The sequence below is a fragment of the Erythrolamprus reginae genome, chromosome 11 (assembly GCF_031021105.1).
Source record: "Erythrolamprus reginae isolate rEryReg1 chromosome 11, rEryReg1.hap1, whole genome shotgun sequence".
In the NCBI taxonomy this organism is placed as follows: domain Eukaryota; kingdom Metazoa; phylum Chordata; class Lepidosauria; order Squamata; family Dipsadidae; genus Erythrolamprus; species Erythrolamprus reginae.
This window is the reverse complement of record NC_091960.1, coordinates 1,580,076-1,603,045: the sequence shown is the minus strand read 5'-3', so window position 1 is coordinate 1,603,045 and position 22,970 is coordinate 1,580,076. Positions and strand designations below refer to the sequence as shown.

At 46.0% G+C, this 22,970-nt stretch overlaps 1 protein-coding gene across 1 annotated transcript; it reads right to left on the bottom strand.

The window, feature by feature from the left end:
• Positions 1-3,067: 3,067 nt before the first annotated feature.
• Positions 3,068-22,303, bottom strand: PTGIR (prostaglandin I2 receptor). Its single transcript, XM_070764930.1, has 3 exons — positions 21,410-22,303; positions 20,435-20,764; positions 3,068-4,558 (listed from the first exon to the last, which is right to left on the bottom strand). Exons 1-3 carry the CDS (start codon positions 21,911-21,913, stop codon positions 4,307-4,309), a joined length of 1,086 nt encoding a protein of 361 aa, XP_070621031.1. The 5' UTR covers positions 21,914-22,303; the 3' UTR covers positions 3,068-4,306.
• Positions 22,304-22,970: the final 667 nt, after the last annotated feature.

The following is a 22,970-nucleotide window of genomic DNA, read 5'->3' as shown; positions in this document are numbered from 1 at the left end:
ACCCATTTTGAGACTGTCAGAAATCACTACCCCTAAATCCTTTTCTTCTGAAGTATTTGCTAACACAGAACTGCCAATACAATACTCAGGATTCCTTTTCCCCAAGTGCATTATTTTACATTTGGAAACATTAAACTGCAGTTTCCATTGCTTTGACCATTTATCTAGTAAAGCTAAATCATTTACCCTATTACAGATGCCTCCAGGAATATCAACCCTGGAGGGCAATAGGACTGGGATGGTTATGCACACCCCTTACTTAGAAACGGGGAATCGTTCCTCTTAGAAACAGGGAGAGGTCGGCTGTAGACAGTCTAAGGTTAAAGTTTTGGGGGTTTGGGGAAGAAACCAGAGGCAGGTAGTGTATTCCAGGCATCGATCACTCTGTTGCCGAAGTTGTATTTCCTGCAGTCAAGTTTGGAGCGGTTTACATTGAGTTAGAGTCTATTGTGTGCTCGTGTATTGTTGCGGTTGAAGGTGAAGTACTCATTGACTGGTAGGACATTGTAGGAGACGATTTTATAAGCTACATTCAGAACTGCAGAAAAAACAATTGTTGCCAACCTGCCTTCCATTGAGGACCTGTATACTGCACGAGTCAAAAAGAGGGTGGTGAAAATATTTATGGACCCCTCACATCCTGGACACAAACTGTTTCAACTCCTGCCCTCAACATGTTGCTACAGAGCACGGCACACAAAGACAACTAGACACAAGGACAGTTTTTTCCCAACGCCATCACTCTGCTAAACAAATAATCCCCTCAACACTATCAAACTATTTACTAAGTTCTGCACTACTATCACTAGTAGTTTTTTTCTCGTCATTCCTATCACCCATCTCCTCCCACTTAGGACTGTAACTTGTTGCTTGTATCCTTAAGATTTTTTATTAATATTGATTGTTTCTTCATTGCTTATTTGACCCCTATTATCATTAAGTGTTGCACCTCCTGATTCTCGACAAATGTCTCTTTTTCTTTTATGTACACTGACAGCATCTGCACCAAAGACAAATTCCTTGTGTGTCCAATCACACTTGGCCAATAAAGAATTCTATTCTATTCTATTTTCTATTTTATTCTATTCTGTTCTAATGTCTCTTTTCTTTTATGTCCACTGAGAGCATCTGCACCAAAGACAAATTCCTTGTGTGTCCAATCACACTTGGCCAATAAAGAATTCTATTCTATTCTATTCTATTCTATCCTATCAGTTTGAAGGCCATGTAGCTCTAGGTTTCTCCCTTGGTTCTGCTGCACTCTTCATCTCATGTCACCTCCATCCAGAACTTTTGCGTTGCTCCTTCCAAGAGCGAAGATTTTGCTTCCGTAATCTCTGGAAGAAAGGACCACCCAAGTGGGTGGCCAATTGTGTCCTTCTAGGCCAAACGGACTGGAATGGCCTCCATCTAATAATGTATATAATAAAGTCGCGCTCCCGTTCTCCCACCCACGTCTTTCCTTCTTGACTTGAGTTCAAGAGCTGTCGCAAGCCCCTGGACGGGTTGCTCAAACGCCTCGCCTTGGCTGCCAGAAGAGGAAGTCCTGTTGACATCCAGGAGTTTCCTCCATCGCTGGATTGGAGAGAATCACGTCGGGAGGGCTGGGATGCTCAAAAACGCCCACGGAGAGAGGAGGCGGCACAGCCTTCATCCAGGGCTTTGAAAAGTCGGGCGTGAGGGTGACTCAACCTCCATTGGCACGAAAAGACCCACATTGCCTTCCTCCCCCTGGGGCCATTGACCGACACCGACAGGCTTAAGGGGAAGGCCATGCCATTTATTTTGGGGGAAGGGGTTCTCCATCTGCCTTCGGGGCTTCATAGAAACCTAGAAGATTGACGGCAGAAAAAGACCACCTGGTCCAGCTAGTCTGCTCTTATACTATTTCCTGTACTTTATCTTAGGATGGATCTATGTTTATCCCAGGCATGTTTACGTTCAGTGACTATGGATTTACCAACCATGTCTGCTGGGAGTTTGTTCCAAGCATCTACTACTACTAGTCAAGTAATATTTTCTCCCGTGGCTTCTGATCTTTCCCCCAGCTAACCTCAAATTGTGCCCCCTTATCCTTGTGTTCACTTTCCTATTAAAAAACACTTCCCCCCTGAATCTTATTGAACCCTTTAATGTATTATATGTTTCCAACATGTCCCCACTTTCCCTTCTATCCTCCAGACTAGACAGATGGAGTTCATGAAGTCTTTCCTGATAGGTTTTATGCTTGAAACTTTCCACCATTTTTGTAGCCTGTCTTTGGACCCGTTCAATTTTGATCCATATCTTTTTGTAGGTGAGGTCTCCAGAACTGGACACAGTACGTTCAGAGAACCAGGACGAACCTGGTGGCATCTTTCCCAGCTAAGAAAATTTATTCAAAGTCAGAATGTTCCACTTCTGCCTTCTATTAAACTTTTGTTAGCTGGAAAAAGTGCTACCAACGTCCTGATTTCTGAGCCACAGAAGACTGAATCACAAGGCAACATTCTTCCGTCTGCTTTTTCCTTTCAGTTCCGGATTTTCTAGGGATGAGAAAGAATTTTAAACAGGGGACATGAGTGAAAGGATGAGGCGTTAAGCCAGCAAAGTGGTTGCCCTGGGCCCCTAACCCTTGTAAATAATCCACTTAATCCCCAAAGAATCTTAAATCTTCCACAAAACATTCAATTTTTCTTTTTTTTTTAAACCAGTCATGTTTTGGTCTCTTTCCCCTCCCTCCAAAAAACCCCCCACAATCCTATTTGAAATGGGGAAAAAAATGATGTCGGGCCAAAGAAATAAAATCAAATAAAAATAAATGGAAGCAACATAGATCTGGCCAAATTCCTTTGGGAGAAGTTAAACGGATTTGGAAGCCAGAATAGAAGCATCGCCAACTAGTCAAACCATTCTTTTTTTGCAGTTTCCCTAGTGGAGGTTATGGTGTGGCGTAGAGTGGCAGCATTTCTCAGGGCAGAGGGGCCGCTGAGCATCTGAAGACCACAGGGGTTAAAAAAAATAATAAAGTCTAAGAAATAAGTTAAGAGTTTAGATGGAAGAGATGAAGGTTTATTTTCAATGCTTCCTTTATTTCTTCAAGACTCGTCCAGGTTTTCCGTATCTCTTCCATGCCGGCAACAGCATCCTGCCTTAAGTGGTACCCAAAAAGATGAACATCACTGATATGATAATAATAATAACAACAGAGTTGGAAGGGACCTTGGAGGTCTTCTAGTCCAACCCCCTGCTTGGGCAGGAAACCCTCCACCACTCCAAACAAATGGTCATCCAACTTCTGCTTAAAAACTTCCAGTGTTGGAGCATTCACAACTTCTGGAGGCAAGCTGTTCCACTGGTTAATTGTTCTGACTGTCAGGAAATGTCTCCTTAGTTCTAAGTTACTTCTCTCCTTGCTTAGTTTCCACCCATTGCTTCTTGTTCTATGCTCAGGTGCTTTGGAGAGAATAGCCTGACTCTTTCTTCTTTGGGGCAACCCCTGAGATATTGGAAGGCTGCTATCATGTCTCCCCTGGACCTTCTTTTCATTAAATTGGACATGCCCAGTTCCTGCAACCGTTCTTCCTATGTTTTAGCCTCCAGTCCCCTAATTATCTTTGTCGCTCTTCTCTGCACTCTTTCTAGAGTCTCAACATCCTTTTTGCATCGTGGTGACCAAAACTGAGTGCAGGATTCCATGTGTGGCCTTACCAAAGCCTTGTAAAGTGATATTAACAGTTCACGAGATCTTGATTCTCTCCCTCTGTTAATGCAGCCTTGAACTGTGTTGGCTTTTTTGGCAGCTGCTGCACATATTTAAATGGTTGTCCTCTAGGACTCCAAGATCCCATTGCTACTGTTGAGCAATGCACCACCTATACTGTACCTGTGCGTTTTGTTTTTCTTGCCTAAATGTAGAACCTGACTTTTTTCACCACTGAATTTCATTTTGTAAGACAGCACTGCTCACACCTGAAGTCAGAGAAAGGCGTTGAAGCCCGACAGGTACCAATAAACCCCAGGTTGTGTTTCTCCCAGCCCCTTCCTCCAATTTAGCCAACTTGGAGGCAGAATGGACCTTCCCTTCTCCTTCACCTCAACCCTTACCAGATGCACTCAACTTTTCTTAACCCGGGTTGGTCTAGAAGGCCTCCAAGGTCCCTTCCAACTCTTGTTACCCCTTTCCAAGGAAACGGTCCTTTTGTCGATTCTCGGGGATGGTGGTGGTGGTGGTGGGCCTTCCAACCCAGATTCCCAGGCCCTCCCCGCTTGCCCCCTTCCACCCTGCCAAGGAGCCCCAAATCCCAAAGTCTGCGCAGGGGACTTCTCAGCAGACCGACTGGGCTTGGCAGGGCAGGCTGTCCTGAATCCTGAGTGCAGCCGTCCCTTTGGGTGTCCGAAACCAGCAAGGCCAGCTGAGCTGGTAGCAGAAGAAACGGTGAAGGCTGCGGAAGACGGCGTGCCGGAAGAGAATGAAGAGCCAGGGGTCCACGATGGGGTTGAGAGCACTCAGGCGGAAAGCTACCATATCGGCTGCCTCACTGTGGTCCGGATCGATGCCACCGATGTAGGCTCGGATCTAGAGGGCAACGGGAAGCAAAGGGTTAGCAAGCTAGTAATAATAATAATAATAATAATAATAATAACAACAACAACAACAATAACCACCTAATAATAAAAACCTCCTCCTGAGTAACCACTCTTGCCTCCTACAGGCCCTGCGCACCCTAGCATCCAGAAGAGACTCCTCCTCTTCTCTTGAGTCACTCATCTCAGGAGGTGGAGAAGGCCCTGGTTGCTCTTCAGACTCTGACACCACGTCCTCTTGGCTGTCAGTCTCGGTCTACCACGCCTCCACTGTCTCTGCCTCCTCTGGGTCCATCACTAATTGCTCAGGATGTGAGCGGGCCACAACAAATCCTGTGCCATGGATCAGACTGACCCAAAGACAACCCCATTTCAGCTTCCTGGACAGGAGGGGAGGGATTTGGATTCCTGAATTTAAAATTATGTGAAGAAACTGAGGATGGAGTCCAGGTTATTTATGATACACACATGACCTGTCCCAGCGATGGGTCTCCAGCCTGGTTTCTATTTTTGTCCTAATTGCTTCCCCCGAATAAATAGCAGAATATTTGGGTATTTTCTTTTTCCCTTCCAGAAAATTGAGAGCAATGTTGACCTCTCAACTCGGTTGATTGCAAAAAGTCCTGAGAAAAAAAAAGGGGAAGTGGGAATTGAGCAACGGGCGGACTCAAGGGGAAAGTTAGGGTTGGAGGAAAGAAGAAAAAAAAAATCCATAATAGCATTTACAGCACTTTGATTTATAGACCGCTTCATAGCGCTTTGACAGCCCTCTCTAAGCGGTTGACAGAACCAGCCTCTCGCCCCCAACAATCTGGGTCCCCATTTGACCCACCTCGGAAGGAGGGAAGGAAGGAAGGAAGGAAGGAAGGAAGGATAATAGCAATATCATTTAGCATTTAGACTTATATACCGCTTTATAGTGCTTTCACAGCTCTCAGCGGTTTACAGAACCAGCATATTTGCCCCCAACAATCTGGGTCCACATTTGACCCACCAAAGAAGGACAGAAGGCTGAGTCGACCTGGAGCCTGGTGAGAATTGAACTTCTGGCAGTGAGTAGAATTAGGGATGGATGGAAGGAAGGAAGGAAGGAAGGAAGGATAGTAGCAATATAATTTAGCATTTAGACTTATATACCGCTTCATAGTGCTTTCACAGCTCTCTCAGCGGTTTACAGAACCAGCATATTTGCCCCCCAACAATCTGGGTCCACATTTGACCCACCAAGGAAGGAAAGAGATGGATGGATGGTATATGGATGGATGGATGGATGGATAGAGAGGGTATTGAAACAGATGTCCAAGTTACCCCTCTATGTTGGTTGAGGCAGTCAGGGTTCCCTTGGGTCCCATTTGTTGGGGGTCCAGGGAAAGGGAGGGTCTTGCCTTCTCTTTCTACTCAAGATTCCCATGGACAATTGGTGGTGGGCCACTGTGGGACACAGAATGCTGGACTCCATGGGCTTTGGCCCGATCCAGCAGGGCTCTTCTCAGGTTCTTAAGGAGCAGGAAGACTTGATGCTCTCTGGGTGGGGCTGCACCCTTGTAGACATTTCACGACCTTACTAGGTAGCGTCATCAGTGCTAGAAGAGAATGGGATGCACAGTATGGAAGAGAAGGGAGAAAAGGGAAGGGAAGGAGGAAGACTATGGGATCCTTGGGGGCCTTCGAGCTTTCTTTCAGCGAAGCCGGATTTGCTGAGCGACTCCATGATTTCCTAGCGACTTCCTCTGGGCGGGGCCTCCTCGTGGACTGCACCCTGAGTCCGCACGGAAAAGGACCTCCTACAAATCTAATAAATATATAATAAAATAATTTATTTCACAGCTGCAGTGATTGACTTAACAATTGAACAACTGCGGCCCAAAGCTTCTAAAATTGGGTGCAACTTACAGCCGTCCCTTTGCTTAGCGATGGAAATTTCGGTGCCCAATAAAAATTAGATCCGCGCCCAGGATGCAGAGATTAAAAGCCAGGCTTTTTTAACGGAGGTGGAAATTTACAAGTGGGATGGCTTTTGAAGCAGCGCTTGTATTTATAAACGTGGATCTATATTTTTAGCTTGTGTCTGTCAGAATGAAAAAACTCTTTTTCTTTTAAAAAACAAATGGCTGAACCTTAAAATAAAAGAAAACCCCAAGGAATATTTATTTTCGGCAGATGTTTAACTACAGAAGAAACTTCACCGAGTTTTTTACCCAGTTGGAGAAACCTTTGATCAGGTAAAAGGAGACTCAGAACCAGCCGAACAAAGAAAAGAATTAAAGGATTTACAGAAATTCCCGGTTCAGTGAATGGAAAGTTTGAGGATTGTTATATTGCTTCCCAAGTGACCTAAATTCTTTAGACAGTTCTCATACTTTGATGATGATGATGATGATGATGATGATAGTACTAGTGGTAATAATAATAAAAAGAAAAGGAAGAGGAAGAGAAGGAAAAAGAAGAAGAAAGAAGGAAAGAAAGAAAGAAGGAAAGAAAGAAGGAAAGAAAGAAAGAAGGAAAGAAAGAAGGAAAGAAAGAAAGAAAGAAGGAAAGAAAGAAGGAAAGAAAGAAAGAAAGAAGGAAAGAAAGAAGGAAAGAAAGAAGGAAAGAAGGAAAGAAAGAAAGAAAGAAAGAAAGAAGTCCTAAATGCTTGGGAAGTGTTCGATTTGTGATATTGTAATATGAAATCCGGCATATAAATCTCATTTGCTGTGTGTTACTGTTTTTTGTAATAATAATAATAATAATAATAATAATAATAATAATAATAATAATAACAACAACAACAACAAGTTGGGTACTTCCCAAGCACCTAGGACTGTGTGATGTATAATAACAACAACAACAATGTACATATGATTTTATGTCTATATACAGGTAGTTCTGAACATACGATCGCAATTAAGCCCAAAATTTCTGTTTCTGAATGAGACATTTCTTAAAGTGAGTTTTGCCCCATTTTACGACCTTGCTTCCTACAGTTGTTAAGTGAATCCCTACAGTTGTTAAGTTAGTAACAAGGTTGTTAAGTGAATCTTGCCTCCCCATTGACCTGGCTTCCCACAAGGTCGTAAAAGGGGGTCACAGGATCCTGGGGCCGTCATAAATATGGTTGATTGTGGGGACGCTGCAACGGTCAATGGTCACAAATTACTTTTTTCAGTGCCGTTGTAACTCCGAACTATCACAAAATGAAGCAAGGACTATCCATACAGACAACACAGTATATTTTCTATACATATGCGATCGATATACTCGCTCTATTCTCTCTATCCTCCTGCAGCCTTGTGATCCCAGATAAAATTAAATCCGAGTTCAGTTTAAAATCTTTGTTGGATGAAACGCAATTTCTTCGGAATGCGAGTTTATAAAAAAGCACTTTAGGAAGCATTTCCAGTTCCTCTAACCAAGAAAGAAAACTCACTCTTGGTTGCGTTACAAATGCTGCAGCTGTGTTTTTATAAACGCCTTTTTGTAAGCACTTGGTTTTTTCGGGGGAAAAAATGTGTGAGCTGTTGGGTTTTTGTTGTTGTTTTTTTAATAAAACTTATCCAAATTCTCCCTTCCATGAAATATCAATCTGATTCTGGGCAGAGAAACAGTCTATTTAGTTAGCTGTTAACTTCAAAATGGAAAACCGGTTTGCCACTTTCTAAACAAATTGCATCTTTGGAAATAGATCTTACAAGTAACTCTGTACTGCAGCTGCCAAAAAAACCCAACACGGTTCTAGGCTGCATTAACAGAGGGCGGGAATCAAGATCACGCGAAGTGTTAATACCACTTTATAAGGCCTTGGTAAGGCCACACTTGGAATCCTGCATCCAATTTTGGTCACAATGATGCCAAAAGGATGTTGAGACTCTAGAAAAATTGCAGAGAAGAGTGACAAAGATGATTAGGAGACTGGAGGCTGAAACATGCGAAGAACAGTTGCAGGAACTGGGCATGTCCAATTTAATGAAAAGAAGGACCAGGGGAGACAAGATAGCAGCCTTCCAGTATCTCAGGAGTTGCCACAAAGAAGAAGGAGTCAACCTATTCTCCAAAGCAGCTGAGGGCAGAACAAGAAGCAATGGATGGAAACAAAACAAGGAGAGAAGCAACTTAGAACTAAGGAGAAATTTCCTGAAAGTTAGAACAATTAACCAGTGGAACAGCTTTCATTTCATTTATTGGATTTATATGCCGCCCCTCTCCGAAAACTCGGGGCGGCTTGCCTCCAGAAGTTATGAATATTCCAACACTGGAAGTTTTTAAGCAGATGTTGGATAACCAAGTGGTGTAGGCTTTTCTACCCAAGCAGAGGGTTGGACTAGAAGACCTCCAAGGTCCCTTCCAACTCTGTTGTTGTTGTTGTTGTTGTTATTATTATTATTATTATTATTATTATTATTATTATTATAATATCAGTGATGTTCATCTTTTTGGGTACCACTTAAGGCAGGATGCTGTTGCCGGCATAGAAGAGATACGGACAATGGATATATGTTTATCCCAGGCATGTTTAAATTCAGTTACTGTGGATTTACCAACCACGTCTGCTGGAAGTTTGTTCCAAGGATCTACTACTAACTTGGAGGAGTCTTGAAGAAATAAAGGAAGCACTGAAACTATTACTCTGTAAATTAGACATATTTGGTATGTCTGGTTTAATGAAAAGAAGGACCAGGGGAGACATGATAGCAATGTTGCAATATCTCAGGGGTTGCCCCAAAGAAGAGAGAGTCAGACTATTCTCCAAAGCACCTGAGGGTAGGGCAAGAAGCAATGGGTGGAAACTAAACAAGGAGAGAAGCCACTTAGAACTAAGGAGAAATTTCCTAACAGTGATAACAATTAACTATTTAATTGTTCTCACTGTTCTCACTCCGAGTCTTTGGAGAGGGGTGGCATACAAGTCTAATAAATTATTATTATTAATTACTATTTGCCACCAGACATGGCTGCTCCAACACTGGAGGTTTTTAAGAAGAGATTGGATAACCATTTGTTTTGAATTGTATCCTGCTTGAACAAAGGGTTGGACTAGAAGACCTTCCAAGGCCCCTTATTATGTGATTCTTTTAGAAAAAATCTTTGCTTTGCTTGCAGAAGTAGCTGAGCCTTAGCAGACAGAAGGCCTCTCGGGATGCCGGTTGAAAAATGATTAAACTTTGCTCCCACTCAGAGATTGCAGAAGACCCTCGAGCCAAAAGTTGGAGCGGCCGACAGGATGGGAACTCGAGTGCATCGGATCTGGCCAGCCCCCTGGCTTGCAAAACTCATTGTCCCCGTTTTATGAGTCTGCCCCCCAAGGGGATATTCTGGGAAGAGAAAGCTGTCAAGATGAATCAGAAGTTGGAAGCCGAAAAGGGTGGAGGTCCCATTGTGGGAACTATCCAGTGTAGGGTGAGTTTTTCTGAAGCTGGGTGGGCTTCAATTCCCAGAAATCCCCAAATTGATAAATGAACTAGAAAAGGGATGGACTTCATCTCCCCGAGGTTCTGGGAGTTGTAGTCCATCCCTTTTTAAAAGCATGGTAACTGGGGAAATATGGGAGTTGTAGTCCACCCCTTTTTAAAAGCATGCTAAATCCCAGCGGCCAATAAGGTCCCACAGAGTTGGCCTTCTCCAGGTCCCGTCGACTAAACAATGTCATCTGGCGGGCCCCAGGGGAAGAGCCTTCTCTGTGGCAGCCCCGGCCCTCTGGAATCAACTCCCCCCGGAGATTAGAACTGCTCCCACCCTCCTTGTCTTCCGTAAACTACTTAAAACCCACCTATACCACCAGGCATGGGGGATCTGAGACACCTTTCCCCCAGGCTTATTATAATTTATGTTTGGTATGTATGTGCTGTTTGGTTCTTAATTATGATAAGGTTTTTAGGGGTTTTTTTAATATTAGATTTGTGCCAGTATAATATTGTTTTTATCGTTGTTGTGAGCCGCCCCAAGTCTTCGGAAAGGGGCGGCATACAAATCTAATAAATTATTATTATTATTATTATTATTATTATTATTATTATTATTATTATTAAATGGGGAATTCTGGGAGTTGTAGTCCACCTCTTTTAAAGCATGCTAACTGGGGAATCTGGGAGTTATAGTCCACCCCTCTTTAAAGTCACTGTGGCTGAGAAATCTTTCTCCAAAGAAAAGGAAGATGCTGGCCGTAATTGACCCCGGAACAGGCCGGCTGGGAATTTTGGGAGCTGGAGTCTCAGCACTTCTGGAGGCGCCAGATTCAAGAGGCTCGTCTCAAACCCTTTGGCCGATGGCCGACCGGACTGTCGATGCCAGGCTTGTTTTAAATCTACGGCTGCATTTTGTCTTAAGAGGATCAACCTGGGCCAGTGGCCAACAGCGTTGGGACTCAATTAAATTCGATCCCACCGCTGCGGAATGAAAACGGGACTCCGCAAAATGCAAGCCCCCTCCCCAACCCTTCTCAGGTATCCAATAATGTCCCCCCCCCTTTTTACAATAAAAAGAGCAATTTGCCAGCAACTGCAGCTGAGTTTTCAGATGAAACATAGAAACATAGAAGATGTACGGCAGAAAAAGACCTTCTAGTCCATCTAGTCTGCCCTGATACTATTCCCTGTATTTTATCTTAGGATGGATCTATGTTCATCCCAGGCATTTTTAAATTCAGTTCCTATGGATTGACCAACCACGTGGGCTGGAAGTTTGTTCCAAGCATCTACTACTCTTTCAGTCAAATAATATTTTCTCAGGTTGCTTCTGATCTTTCCCCCATCTAATCTCAGATTGTGCCCCCTTGTTCTTGGGTTTGCTTTCTTATTAAAAACACTTCCCTCCTGAATCTTATTTAACCCTTTAATGTATTTCAATGTTTCGATCATGTCCCCCCAACTTTTCCTTCTGTCCTCCAGACTCTACAGATGGAGTTCATGAAGTCTTTTCTGATCAGTTTTATCTTTAAGACCTTCCACCATTTTTGTAGCCTGTCTTTGGACCCCGTCTTTGGAAGGAGATGGAAAACCTCTCCTTCCTAGTGCTGGCGTGATTCCCTGGCCCATCTTCCACAGCTGGGAGCGAGAGACGGGCAGCAGTTAGAAGAATTTTCCCACCTTCCCTGAGACCACAAGGCCATGCTCTCCAGAGACCAGTCTGAGGTTTTTCCTGTTCTGCAGAGCGTTAATTGCTGCCTTAATTGCTTTTCAGCTCCATGCTTCCTTTTTGCAAGCTCTCTCTGCAGCGTTTGGGGTCAGGTTGTTTTTCCCAGGGAATCACGGCCATTGAAGCACCCTCCCCGATTCTTTTGGACCCCTCCCCTCTCAAAACAGTACACTAATGCTAAGAAGACCCAAAGGCTAGTTTGCAAATAATCCCCGACTTACAACCTTCCTCCATCAGGCCCAAAATTTGCATTGCTAAACAAGGAAACATAGAAATATAGAAGATTGGTGACAGAAAAAGACCTCCTGGTCCATCTAGTCTGCCCTTATGCTATTTCCTGTATTTTATCTTAGAATGGCTATATGTTTATCCCAGGCATGTTTCAATTCAGTGACTGTGGATTGACCAACCACGTCTGCTGGAAGTTTGTTCCAAGCATCTACTCCTCTTTCAGTCAAATAATATTTTCTCACGTTGCTTTTGATCTTTCCCCCAACTAACCTCAGATTGTGTCCCCTTGTTCTTGTGTTCACTTTCCTATTAAAAACACTTCCCTCCTGAACCTTATTTAACCCTTTAATATATTTAAATGTTTCGATCATGTCCCCCCTTTTCCTTCTGTCCTCCAGACTAGACAGATTGAGTTCATGAAGTCTTTCCTGATATGTTTTATGCTTAAGACCTTCCACCCTTTTTGTAGCCCGTCTTTGGACCCGTTCAATTTTATCAATATCTTTTTGTTGGGGAGGTCTCCCGAACTGAACACAGTATTCCAAATGGGATCTTACCAGCGCTCTATACAGCGGGATCACAATCTCCCTCTTCCTGCTTGTTATACCTCTAGTTATGCAGCCAAGCATCCTACTTGCTTTTCCTACTGCCCGACCACACTGTTCACCCATTCTGAGATTGTCAGAAATCACTACCCCTAAATCCTTCTCTTCTGAAGTTTTTGCTAACCCAGAACTGCCAATGCAATACTCAGATGGAGGATTCCTTTTCCCCAAGTGCATTATCTTACATTTGGAAACATTAAACTGCAGTTTCCATTGCTTTGACCACTTATCTAGTAAAGCTAAATCATTTGCCATATTACAGATGCCTCCAGGAAGACCAACCCTATTGCACACTTTAGAGTCATCGGCAATTAGGCAAACCTTCCCAAGGAGGTCGTTAAATCCTGCCTGATTTTATGACCTTTTTTGGGGGCCAAGGTTGAGCGAGTCATTTCAGTTGTTAAGTGAATCCCGCGGTCGTTAATTGAATCTGGCTCCCCCCACTGACTTTGCTTGTCGGAAAGGTTTTCATGCCAACTTTTGTAAACACGTGCCTATTACCAAGCGCCTCGAATTCTGGGAGGATCCTGCGACAGTCGTAAGTGTGAAGACTGGTCGTAAGTCACTTTTTCAACTTTGAACGGACTTTAAATGAATGGTTGTAAGTCAAGAACTATCTGTATTTTTTCCTAAATATTTTTTAGGAAACAAATATTTTAAATTGTATTTAAATATGTATCTGTATTTTTTCCTAAGATTTTTTTTTTACTCTGCATTCGAAACAGGCTGGCCTGCTTTTTCTAAGCTGAAAACTTGGCGTTAAAAAAAACCCCAGCCTCGATTCTCTGCCCAAGGCCGCGTTTGAACCCACCGCAAGGAAAACCCCGTAAAAAGGGGGCGGCACGTTTACTTGGTGCCCTAGAAACACTGCCACTCCCTACCCCTAGATGAGCTGATAAGGCCGGCCGTGATTTTAAAAAAGGCACAAAAACATCGGGTGTTTTGCAAGCACAAGGCCTCAGCTGGTACCATGTAGGCTGGCGTCAAATTATGGAGTGGAATAAAACTTGCAATTCAGTTTGGTTCGTGAGAGGTTCTTCTCCCATCTCCTGGTTTCGAAAATAGGATTGACGGAAATATTAGTAACTGAGGAGTTGATCCATGGAACTCACTGCCAGACTCTGTAGTGTCATCACTTAATCCCCCAAAACTTTACCCTTAGACTATCCACTGTTGACCTCTCCCGATTCCTAAGAGGTCAGTAAGGGAGGTGTATAAGTGCACCAGTGTGCCTACTTCAGCTCCAACCACAACAACACACGAGCACACAACGGATACAAACTCAAAGTAAACCGCTCCAAACTCGACTGCAGGAAATATGACTTTAGTAACCGAGTAGTTGATGCATGGAACTCACTGCTGGGCTCTGTAGTATCGTCTCCTAACCCCCAAAATTTTACCTTTGGACTGTCCACTGCTGACCTCTCCCGATTCCTAAGAGGTCAGTAAGGGGCGTGCATAAGTGCACCAGCGTGCCTTCCGTCCCCTGTCCTAATCTTTCTCCCTTACTAGCATTGTGTATATGAATATTATTATGTCTTTGTATACCACCAATATGTATTTGACAAAACAAACAAACAAACAAATTTGGAGCAAACTTTCCGAGGGTTTTTGCCAAAGACCCCCTGAAAACGAAACCTTTGCCCCCAGCCTCTAAATCAGGAAGTTTGCCCCTGGAAAAAGTCGTATTTGCCCCTTTATCCAGTCAATCGGGCCTCTCAGTTATTGACACAGCCTGACCCAAACAGCCTTTTGTGCTAACTTATCACACCCTGACGGGACCAGTAACGTACAACAGCCTTCAACCATCCTGTTTTAGCCGGATCCTAAGGAGCGGCGGGTTGGAACTGCCTGGCATTGGATGGCAAGAGGGCAAATTCAGGCATTTGGATACGATAGCCTGGAAGGAAAACTGAGCCCTTTCTAACAAAACAAAAGTCCATGTAGAGGAGAAACCCAATGCGTGGCTACAGACTAGGTGGGACCTGGCTCGACTGCGAGAGGGACCTTGGAATCCTAGTGGACGACCCCTTCAATAGGAGCCAGGAGTGTCTGGAGGCAGCCAAAAAGGCCCATGCAATCCTGAACTGCTAGGAAGCAGAGAATCGGGGTCACTAGTTAGTGATGCCTTGGTAAGGCCACACCTGGAATACTGCACCCAGTTTTCCTTGCCACGATGTAAAAAAGATGTTGAGACTCTGGAAAGAGTGGAGAGAAGAGCAACCGAGAGGATTAGGAGGTTGAAACATATGAAGAACGGTTGCGGGACTTGGGTATGTCTAGTTTAATGATCCAGTTCTACAGAGGAATCATTGAGTCCGTCATCTGCACCTCTATCACTGTCTGGTTTGGTTCTGCAACCCAACAAGACCGACACAGACTTCGGAGGAGAATCAGAACTGCAGAAGAAACAATGGCTGCCAACCTGCCTTCCATTGAGGACCTGTAGACTGCACGAGTCCAAAAGAGGGCGGGGAAAATATCTACTGACCCCTCACATCCTGGACGTAAACTGTTTCAACTCCTACCCTCAAAACGTCGCTACAGAGCCCTGCACACCAAGACAACTAGACACAAGGACAGTTTCCCCCAAACACCATCACTCTGATAAAGAAATAATTCCCTCCACACTGTCAGACTTTCTACTAAATCTGCACTTCTATTTCTACTAGTTTTTTCTCATGATTCCTATCATCCTTTTCCTCCCACTTAGGACTGTATGACTGTCACTTTTTGCTTATATCCTAAGATTTCTATTAATATTGTTTCTTCATTGCTTATTTGACCCCTATGACAATCATTAAGTGTTGTACCACATGATTCTTTACAATGTATATTTTCTTTTATGTACACTGAGAGCATCTGCACCAAGACAAATCCCTTGTGTGTCCAATCACCCTTGGCCAAGAATTCTATTCTATTCTATCCTATCTTGTTTTCTATTTATATTATTATTATTATTACTCTGTATTATTTTATTATTCTATTCTCTATTTTCTATATTCTATTCATATTATTATTCTCTTCGATTTATTCACTATTATTTTATTATTCTATTCTATTCTATTTATTCGGATTTATATGCCACCCTTCTTTTCTGTTCTGTTCTATTCTATTCTATCCCATTCTAAAGTATTCTACCTTATGATTGACAAGTCTATATTTTCTTTTATGTAAGTTGAGAGCATTTGCACCAAAGACATATTCCTTATGTTAGCCAATCACACTTGGCCAATAAAGAATTCTATTCTATTCTATTCTATTCTATTTACTCTACTCTATCCTATTCATCTTGGCTTTTTGACCCCCCATCTGCAAACACCCGCATTAAGCCTCGTGGTTTCGATTCCCACACACAATTGTTCCTCTTGTGCTTGTTTGACAACTGAGCCACATTGCGCAAAAATGCCCGTTTTTGTGTAAGGCTTTGGCCTTCCCGGTTGTCAAGCTTCCTGATTGACATTAAGATGAAACAGTTCGCGTTGCTTCCACTTCCCCCTTTAATTTGCAGCTTTCTCACACACGTTCTGGTTTTTCCATCCTGTTGATTTGATGGCAAAGCCCTTCCGAGCATTAATTTTAATGGAACGGAGGACGGGAGAGTGGCTGTTAACGAGAAGGGCCAAGTCACCGAGGGGATGGTCATTTCATAAGGCAGCACGGGGGGCTTTCCGTCTTCAAAACTGGGGAAAACATTCTTTGCCAAGGATTTCTCACCAAAACCATAGAATTAGTCCTTGGCTTACAACGGTTCATTTAGTGACTGTTCCATGCGAGAACAGCATTGTTATGAGCACCATATAAACATAGAAGATTGACGGCAGAAAAAGACCTCCTGGTCCATCTCGTCTGCCCTTATACTATTAACTGTATTTTATCTTAGGATGGATCTGTGTTTATCCCAGGCATGTTTACATTTACCAACCACATCTGCTGGAAGTTTGTTCCAAGCATCTACTCATCTTTCAGTCAAATAATATGTTCTCACATTGCTTCTGATCTTTCCCCCAACTGACCTCAGATTGTGTCCCCTTGTTCTTGGGTTCACTTCCCTATTAAAAACACTTCCCTCCTGAACCTTATTTAACCCTTTAATATATTTAAATGTTTCGACCCTTTCCCTTCTGTCGTCCAGCCTATACACAGATGGTGTTCATGAAGTCTTTCCTGATAGGTTTTATGCTTCAGACCTTCCACCTTTTTTGTAGCCTGTCTTTGGACCTGTTCAATTTTATCAATATCTTTTTGTAGGGGAGGTCTCCAGAACTGGACACAGTATTATTCCCAATGGCGTCTCACCAGCACTCTATATAAGGGGATCACAATCTCCCTCTTCCTGCTTGTTATACCTCTAGCTATGCAGCCAAGCCTTCTACTCTGTTTCCCTATCACCTGACCGCACTGCTCACCCATTTTGAGACTGTCAGAAATCACTACCCCTAAATCCTTCTCTTCTGAAGTTTTTGCTAACACAGAACTGCCAATACAATACTCAGATTGAGGATTCCTTTTCCCCAAGTGCATTATTTTACATTTGGAAACATTAAACTGCAGTTTCCATTGCTTTGACCACTTATCTAATGAAGCTAAATCATTTGCCATATTACAGAAGCCTCCAGGAATATCAACCCTATTGCACACTTTAGAGTCATCAGCAAATAGGCAAACCTTCCCTACCAAACTTTCCCTCTGTCACTCACAAACAAGGTTGAGGAACTTGGCTCTAAATGAATAAATAACTCCATTCCGAAGGCTATAAACAGGCGAGAGTGGGGGCGAGAGAGAAGGAAGGAAGGAAAGGGAGGGAGGGAAGAAGAAAGAAAGAAAGAAAGAGAGAGAGAGAGAGAAAGGAAGACGTGAAAAAGAGAAAGGTTCATATCTTTTAATTTTTCTGGCTTATTTCTGAGCATTTTGTCTCCTCTCTCCAGAATTGTCCCCTCTTTTAATCAAGACAAGCAATTGGACTTTAGCCAAAACTGGAGGAAAGGGGGGATGGAACCCCAAAGGTTGCTGCAAAAAAAACCCCCTGCTAAGTACATGTGTATTTTCACAACCTCAGCTGATGGACTTTGGGAGGGGGAGGAGATATAAGACAAGGACACCTGCCTTGCCGAGGAAAAATTGCTGACAACTGACCCACATAAATCAGACCAGGGGCAGCAGGAAACCCCCCACCCCATGTTGGGGGGTGGGAGGACAAAGAGAAAGCAGGAAAATTCAGATTATAAAGAGCCTCTTTTTCATTGCAGACAACATGGCGTGTCAGCAGCAGCGGTTGAAGGACAGATGTGGCCCTAGACAAGGATGTGCGTGTCCAAGATAGGAGGAGGCTTCCCAAGCTATATTCGGGAATAGATATTTATATCTCTATAAAGGGTCGCTTAGGATAGCGAGATGCATAGCATAAGCATTTAATAAGTAGAAGTGCTATTTCTACTTATGAACTTAATTCGTGCCGTGACCAGGTTCTTAAGTAGAAAAGTTTGTAAGAAGAAGCAATTTTTCCCATCAATGTAAAAGCAAATAATGTGTGCGATTGGGGAAACCACAGAAAGGGTGGACACCCTGTTTCCTCCCAGGAGATTCCCAGAGAGGCCCCACGGAGGCTTCTCCCCGCTTTTTCTGGCCCTGTTTCCTCCCAGGAGATTCCCAGAGAGGCCCCATGGAGGCTTCTCCCCGCTTTTTCTGGCCCTGTTTCCTCCCAGGAGATTCCCAGAGAGGCCCCACGGAGGCTTCTCCCCGCTTTTTCTGGCCCTGTTTCCTCCCAGGAGATTACTGTGGTAGATAAATCCACAGTAACTGAATTTAAACATGCCTGGGATAAACATATATCCATTGTAAGATAAAATACAAAAAATAGTATAAGGGCAGACTAGATGGACCATGAGGTCTTTTCCTGCCGTCAGACTTCTATGTTTCTATGTTTCTATTCCCAGAGAGGCCCCACGGAGGCTTCTCCCCGCTTTTTCTGGCCCTGTTTCCTCCCAGGAGATTCCTAGAGAGGCCCCACGGAGGCTTCTCTCTGCCTTTTCTGGTTACAGTTTCGGAGGCTCGGGTTTGTAAGTGGAAAAAGGTTCTTGAGAAGAGGCAAAAAATATTGGACACCTGGTTCTTATCTAGAAAAGTTCGTAAGTAGAGGCGTTCGTAGGTAGAGGTACCATTGTATACGCATAGATATAAATAGTCCTTGACTTACAAACACAACCGGGCTCGAAATTTCTGTTGTCAAGTGAGACATTGGTTCAAGTGAGTTTCCCCCCTGTTTTTAATTAATTAATTCATTTATTTTCAAATCACTTCCCGCCGTTTTTAATCCACCGAGCGCAAACGTTGGATAAGATCTACACCTTCCCCCATCCCAGAGTTAAAATTCATGCCTTGAAAACACTTTGCTCTTTAAAAAAATTCTCTTTTAACGAACCCCGCTCCACCTTAAACCTTCCACCTGCAAAAGACCCCTTAGGGATGCTTCGAACAGGGGAAATATTTCCCATTTCACGACAGCCCGGGAAGAGGGGACATGCGCCCTTTATGCGCTTCTGGAAAGGGCTCAGACCAGCTCTTGGGAGAAGGAGGAATGCCGATTGTCCAGTTCTCTCCACCCTGATTTTGGGGGATTATAGACTTCAAAACAGGAGGGGGGGAGAGAGAGAGAGATAGCATCAAAGGAAAACCAGAGCAAGGACGGGTTATAAATGGCTGGACTCTTCTGATAATGGCCCTGGTGAAGAAATTCCCCGAGAAGGAGGAGGGGGATCCGCTCCCTGGCTGATAAAACCATTATTTTTCTCCCATGGTCTCTCCACCACAATGCCAGCTCTGGGGGGGGGGACGGGGGGGGGGACGACACACGGGACGGGACGTTCAGCAAGAATGGGAGGAATGTTTTGAATTGGGATTTTAATTGTAGTAAATTGTTTTATTATATACGCCGCCCAGAGTCCGTCGGGTTAGGAGGCTTATAAATCCAATAAAATAAATAAATCAAATAAGATAGGATGAGCGGGCCTTGGGTTTATGGGCTTGTGGAAGATTTCGAAGGAAGGAAGGAAAGGAAGGGAGGAGGGAGGGAAGGAGGGAGGGAAGGAAGGAAGGAAAGGGAGGAGGGAGGGAAGGAAGGAAGGGAAGGAAGGATGGAAGGTAGGAAGGAGGGAGGGAAAAAGGAAGGAAGAAATGGAAGCGAGGGAAGGAAAGAAAGGAGGGAAGGAAGGAAAGAAGGAAGGGAGGGAGGAAGAGGGAGGGAAGAGGGACGGAAGGAAAGAAGGGAGGGAGGAAGAGAAGGAACAAAGAAACGGAAGGGAGGGAAGGAAGGGAGGAGGGAGGAAAGGAAAGAAGGAAGGAAGGGAAGGAAGGAAAGAAGGGAGGGAGGAAGGAGGATGGGAAAGAAGGAAGGAAGAAACAGAAGGGATGGAAGGAAGGAAAGGAGAGGGAGGGAAGGAAAAGAAGGAAGGAAGGAGGAAGGGAGGGAAAGAAGGAAGAAAGAAACAGAAGGGAGGGAAGGAAGGAAGAAAGGGAGGTAGGAAGGAAGGATTGAAAGATAGTGCAGAAAGGGAAAGGAAGAGAGGAAAGGAAGAAAAAGAAGGTGCCACCATTCCTTAGCTTAGAAATGTCTGGAAGAGGGGTGGACTTCAATTCCCAGAATTCCCTAGCCAGCATGGACAACCCCTGCAATTTCTTGCTAAGCTTTGTCGCAAGTGTGTTTGCCATTACCTCCGTTCTAGGGTCCGAAAGAAAGTGACTGGCTTTGCACCTCCAGCAGAACTAGAACTCCCAGTTTCCTGGTTTCTTGCCTGATACCCAACGCACTCCCTTGTCCCAGGAATCTCCCACCCAACCCAGCTGTGGCCCCAAGGCAGCTCCCCACCCACCCTCGACGTTTCGCCCTCCCATGGGGCCGGGAGGGGGGTGGACGCCGCACCTACCGTGAGGGGCAGGGTGCAGATGACGAAGATGACGGTCATGAGTGCGAGCAAGACCAGGTAGTCCACCTCTTCCTCCCCTCGGCTGAACCAGGCCTTCTTCCGGCTCTGGCCGGGCCCCAGGGACCCCCGTCGGCGGTGCCTCTGCTTCCGGTACATCTGGCAAAGGCTGACGATGACCAGCCCGTTGCAGAGGAAGATGGCGGCAATGAGCAGAGCCATGACGGTGGCATAGGACAAGGAGAAGGCCACATCTATGTAGTCGGCCACCATGTCTTTGTCCATCTGCACGAAGCACCAGGTGCCCGGACAATACTGCTTGAACTTGCCCACCTTGGAAAACAGAGAAAACGTAGAAGATTGACGGCAGAGAAAGACCTCCTGGTCCATCTAGTCTGCCCTTCTCCTATTTCCTTCTTTGTTTCTCTCTCCTCCCTCTCTCCTTCCTTCCTTCCTTCCTTCCTCCCTCCCTCCTTCCCTTCCCTCCTCTGGGTCCCTCTTTTTCTCCCTCTCCCTAAATTCCTTCCTTCCTTCCTTCCTTCTTCCCTTCCTTCCTCTGGGTCTCTCTTTTTCTCTCTCTCCCTAAATTCCTTCCTTCCTTTCTTCCTTCTTCCCTTCCTTCCTCTGGGTCTCTCTTTTTCTCTCTCTCCCTAAATTCCTTCCTTCCTTCCTTCCTTCTTCCCTTCCTTCCTCTGGGTCTCTCTTTTTCTCTCTCTCCCTAAATTCCTTCCTTCCTTCCTTCCTTCTTCCCTTCCTTCCTCTGGGTCTCTCTTTTTCTCTCTCTCCCTAAATTCCTCCCTCCCTCCCTTCCAAATAGAAACATAAACATAGAAACATAATGATGTTTGCTTTTAGTATTGGATTTTATTGTACATTGTTTATGATTGTTGTTAGCCGCCCCGAGTTTTCGCAGAGGGGCGGCACATAAATCCAATAAAACTAAACTAAACTAATAAGAATAATAAAAAATGAAAATACCTTGAGGAAGGGCAGGGCGCAGAAGAGGCCGCTGAAGGTGTAGGTGAGGGGCAGGCAGAGCTTGACCCAACGCCGGACCCGGTGCTGGGAGTAGTAGTAGGGGTAGCTGATGGCCAGGCACCGCTCCACCGCCATGGCGCAGAGGAGGAACATGGCAGCCAGGCTGAAGTACATCATGGAGAAGGCGAAGAAGTTGCACAGCCAGTCGCGGTCGCCCACCAGGCCCACCAGGGTGGAGTTGGAGGAGTAGGCCAGGAAGACCACCGGGGAGACCACGCAGGTGCCCGCCAGGTCCGTCACCACCAACCCGGTCACCAGGATGCAGAAGGAGGAGGTCTTGGCCCGCCGGTCTTGGCGGTGGACGCCCAGGATGGCCAAGGCTGCCAAGTTGCCCACCACTCCGGCCGCAAACATGAAGGAGCTCAGGGTGGGGTTGCTGTCCGTCTGAAGGGTGGTGAGGTTGCTGCAGTGGCGGGGCAGGGCGGGGGTCCGGGTGGGGCACATTGGCACAAGGGGTGGGGGCCCCCGAGGAGTTAGGGGGGGCGAGACCACCCTTGGCCAGGAATTTGGAAGGGGCAGCTTCTCTGGTCCAGAGGAGAGCGGCTGGAAGGTCCCAGCTGGAGAAATGCAAAAGAAATGGTAGGGGGCCGCTTGCCAGGAAAGACCTAGCAGGGAAAGAGCTCCTCACTGAGGTCTAGCAGCTTGGCAGCAGGGCTGGAATACCTGCAGAAAGCAGAGGTCGGGTCTGGTTTCCTTTGCCTGGGGCGTCCCCCCCTCCTTCCCTTTAGCAGTTGGGGTCCCCAGTGGGTAGGGGTCCCCTCCTCCTCCTCCTCTCCGGGGCTGCTGTGCCGGGCGGGCGGGCGGAGGCGCGAGCACCGGCTCTTCTGCCCGCGAGAGAAGCCGGCGGCGGCTGAGCTGCAGCGGCGGGCGGGGACTGCGGGGCGAGGCTGGCCGCCCCCTCCTCGGTGGGGCCAAGCCAATGGTCGCGCGGGGGCCCCGCCCGCCCTCCACGCCCGGCCCAGCCCGGCTCAGGATCCCTCCGACCCGCCGGTGGGGGGGGGGGGGGGGCTCTTGCGCAACCCTCGCCCAAGTCGGGGACTGCGCTCTCTTCCCCTCCGATCCTAAGAGCCAGGGCAGGAGCCGGCGCGGAGGGGCTGCTGGCACAGGCGGCTTTCCTCCCCCCTCCCCAAGGCTGGAGGGGCGCCACGGCTGAGTGGGGGCCTCTTGGGAGCCGGAACGGACCCCCGCCACCTCCAAAGTCAGGCTACGGGCGATCCCGCCGGATCCCTAAGAAGAGGGAGCAGGGATCCCCAAGGCGGCGGCGCTGGAGGGCGACCCCCGGCCCCAATTAGAGGCTGTTCATCCCCCACCCCTCCCCATAGAGCCAGCCTCTAGGGAACTCAACCCCTCCATGGATGGGCTGGAGAGGCGCTCCCGGTTGGAGAGGAAGTCGGTCCACCCCAGAGGATCGGGCTGGGTCGGGGGCGCCGCGTGGCGCTGGACGGGGATCCCGCCAAACAGCTCGGCCGGACGTCGGGCAGGCTCCGGAGGAAGGCTGGCA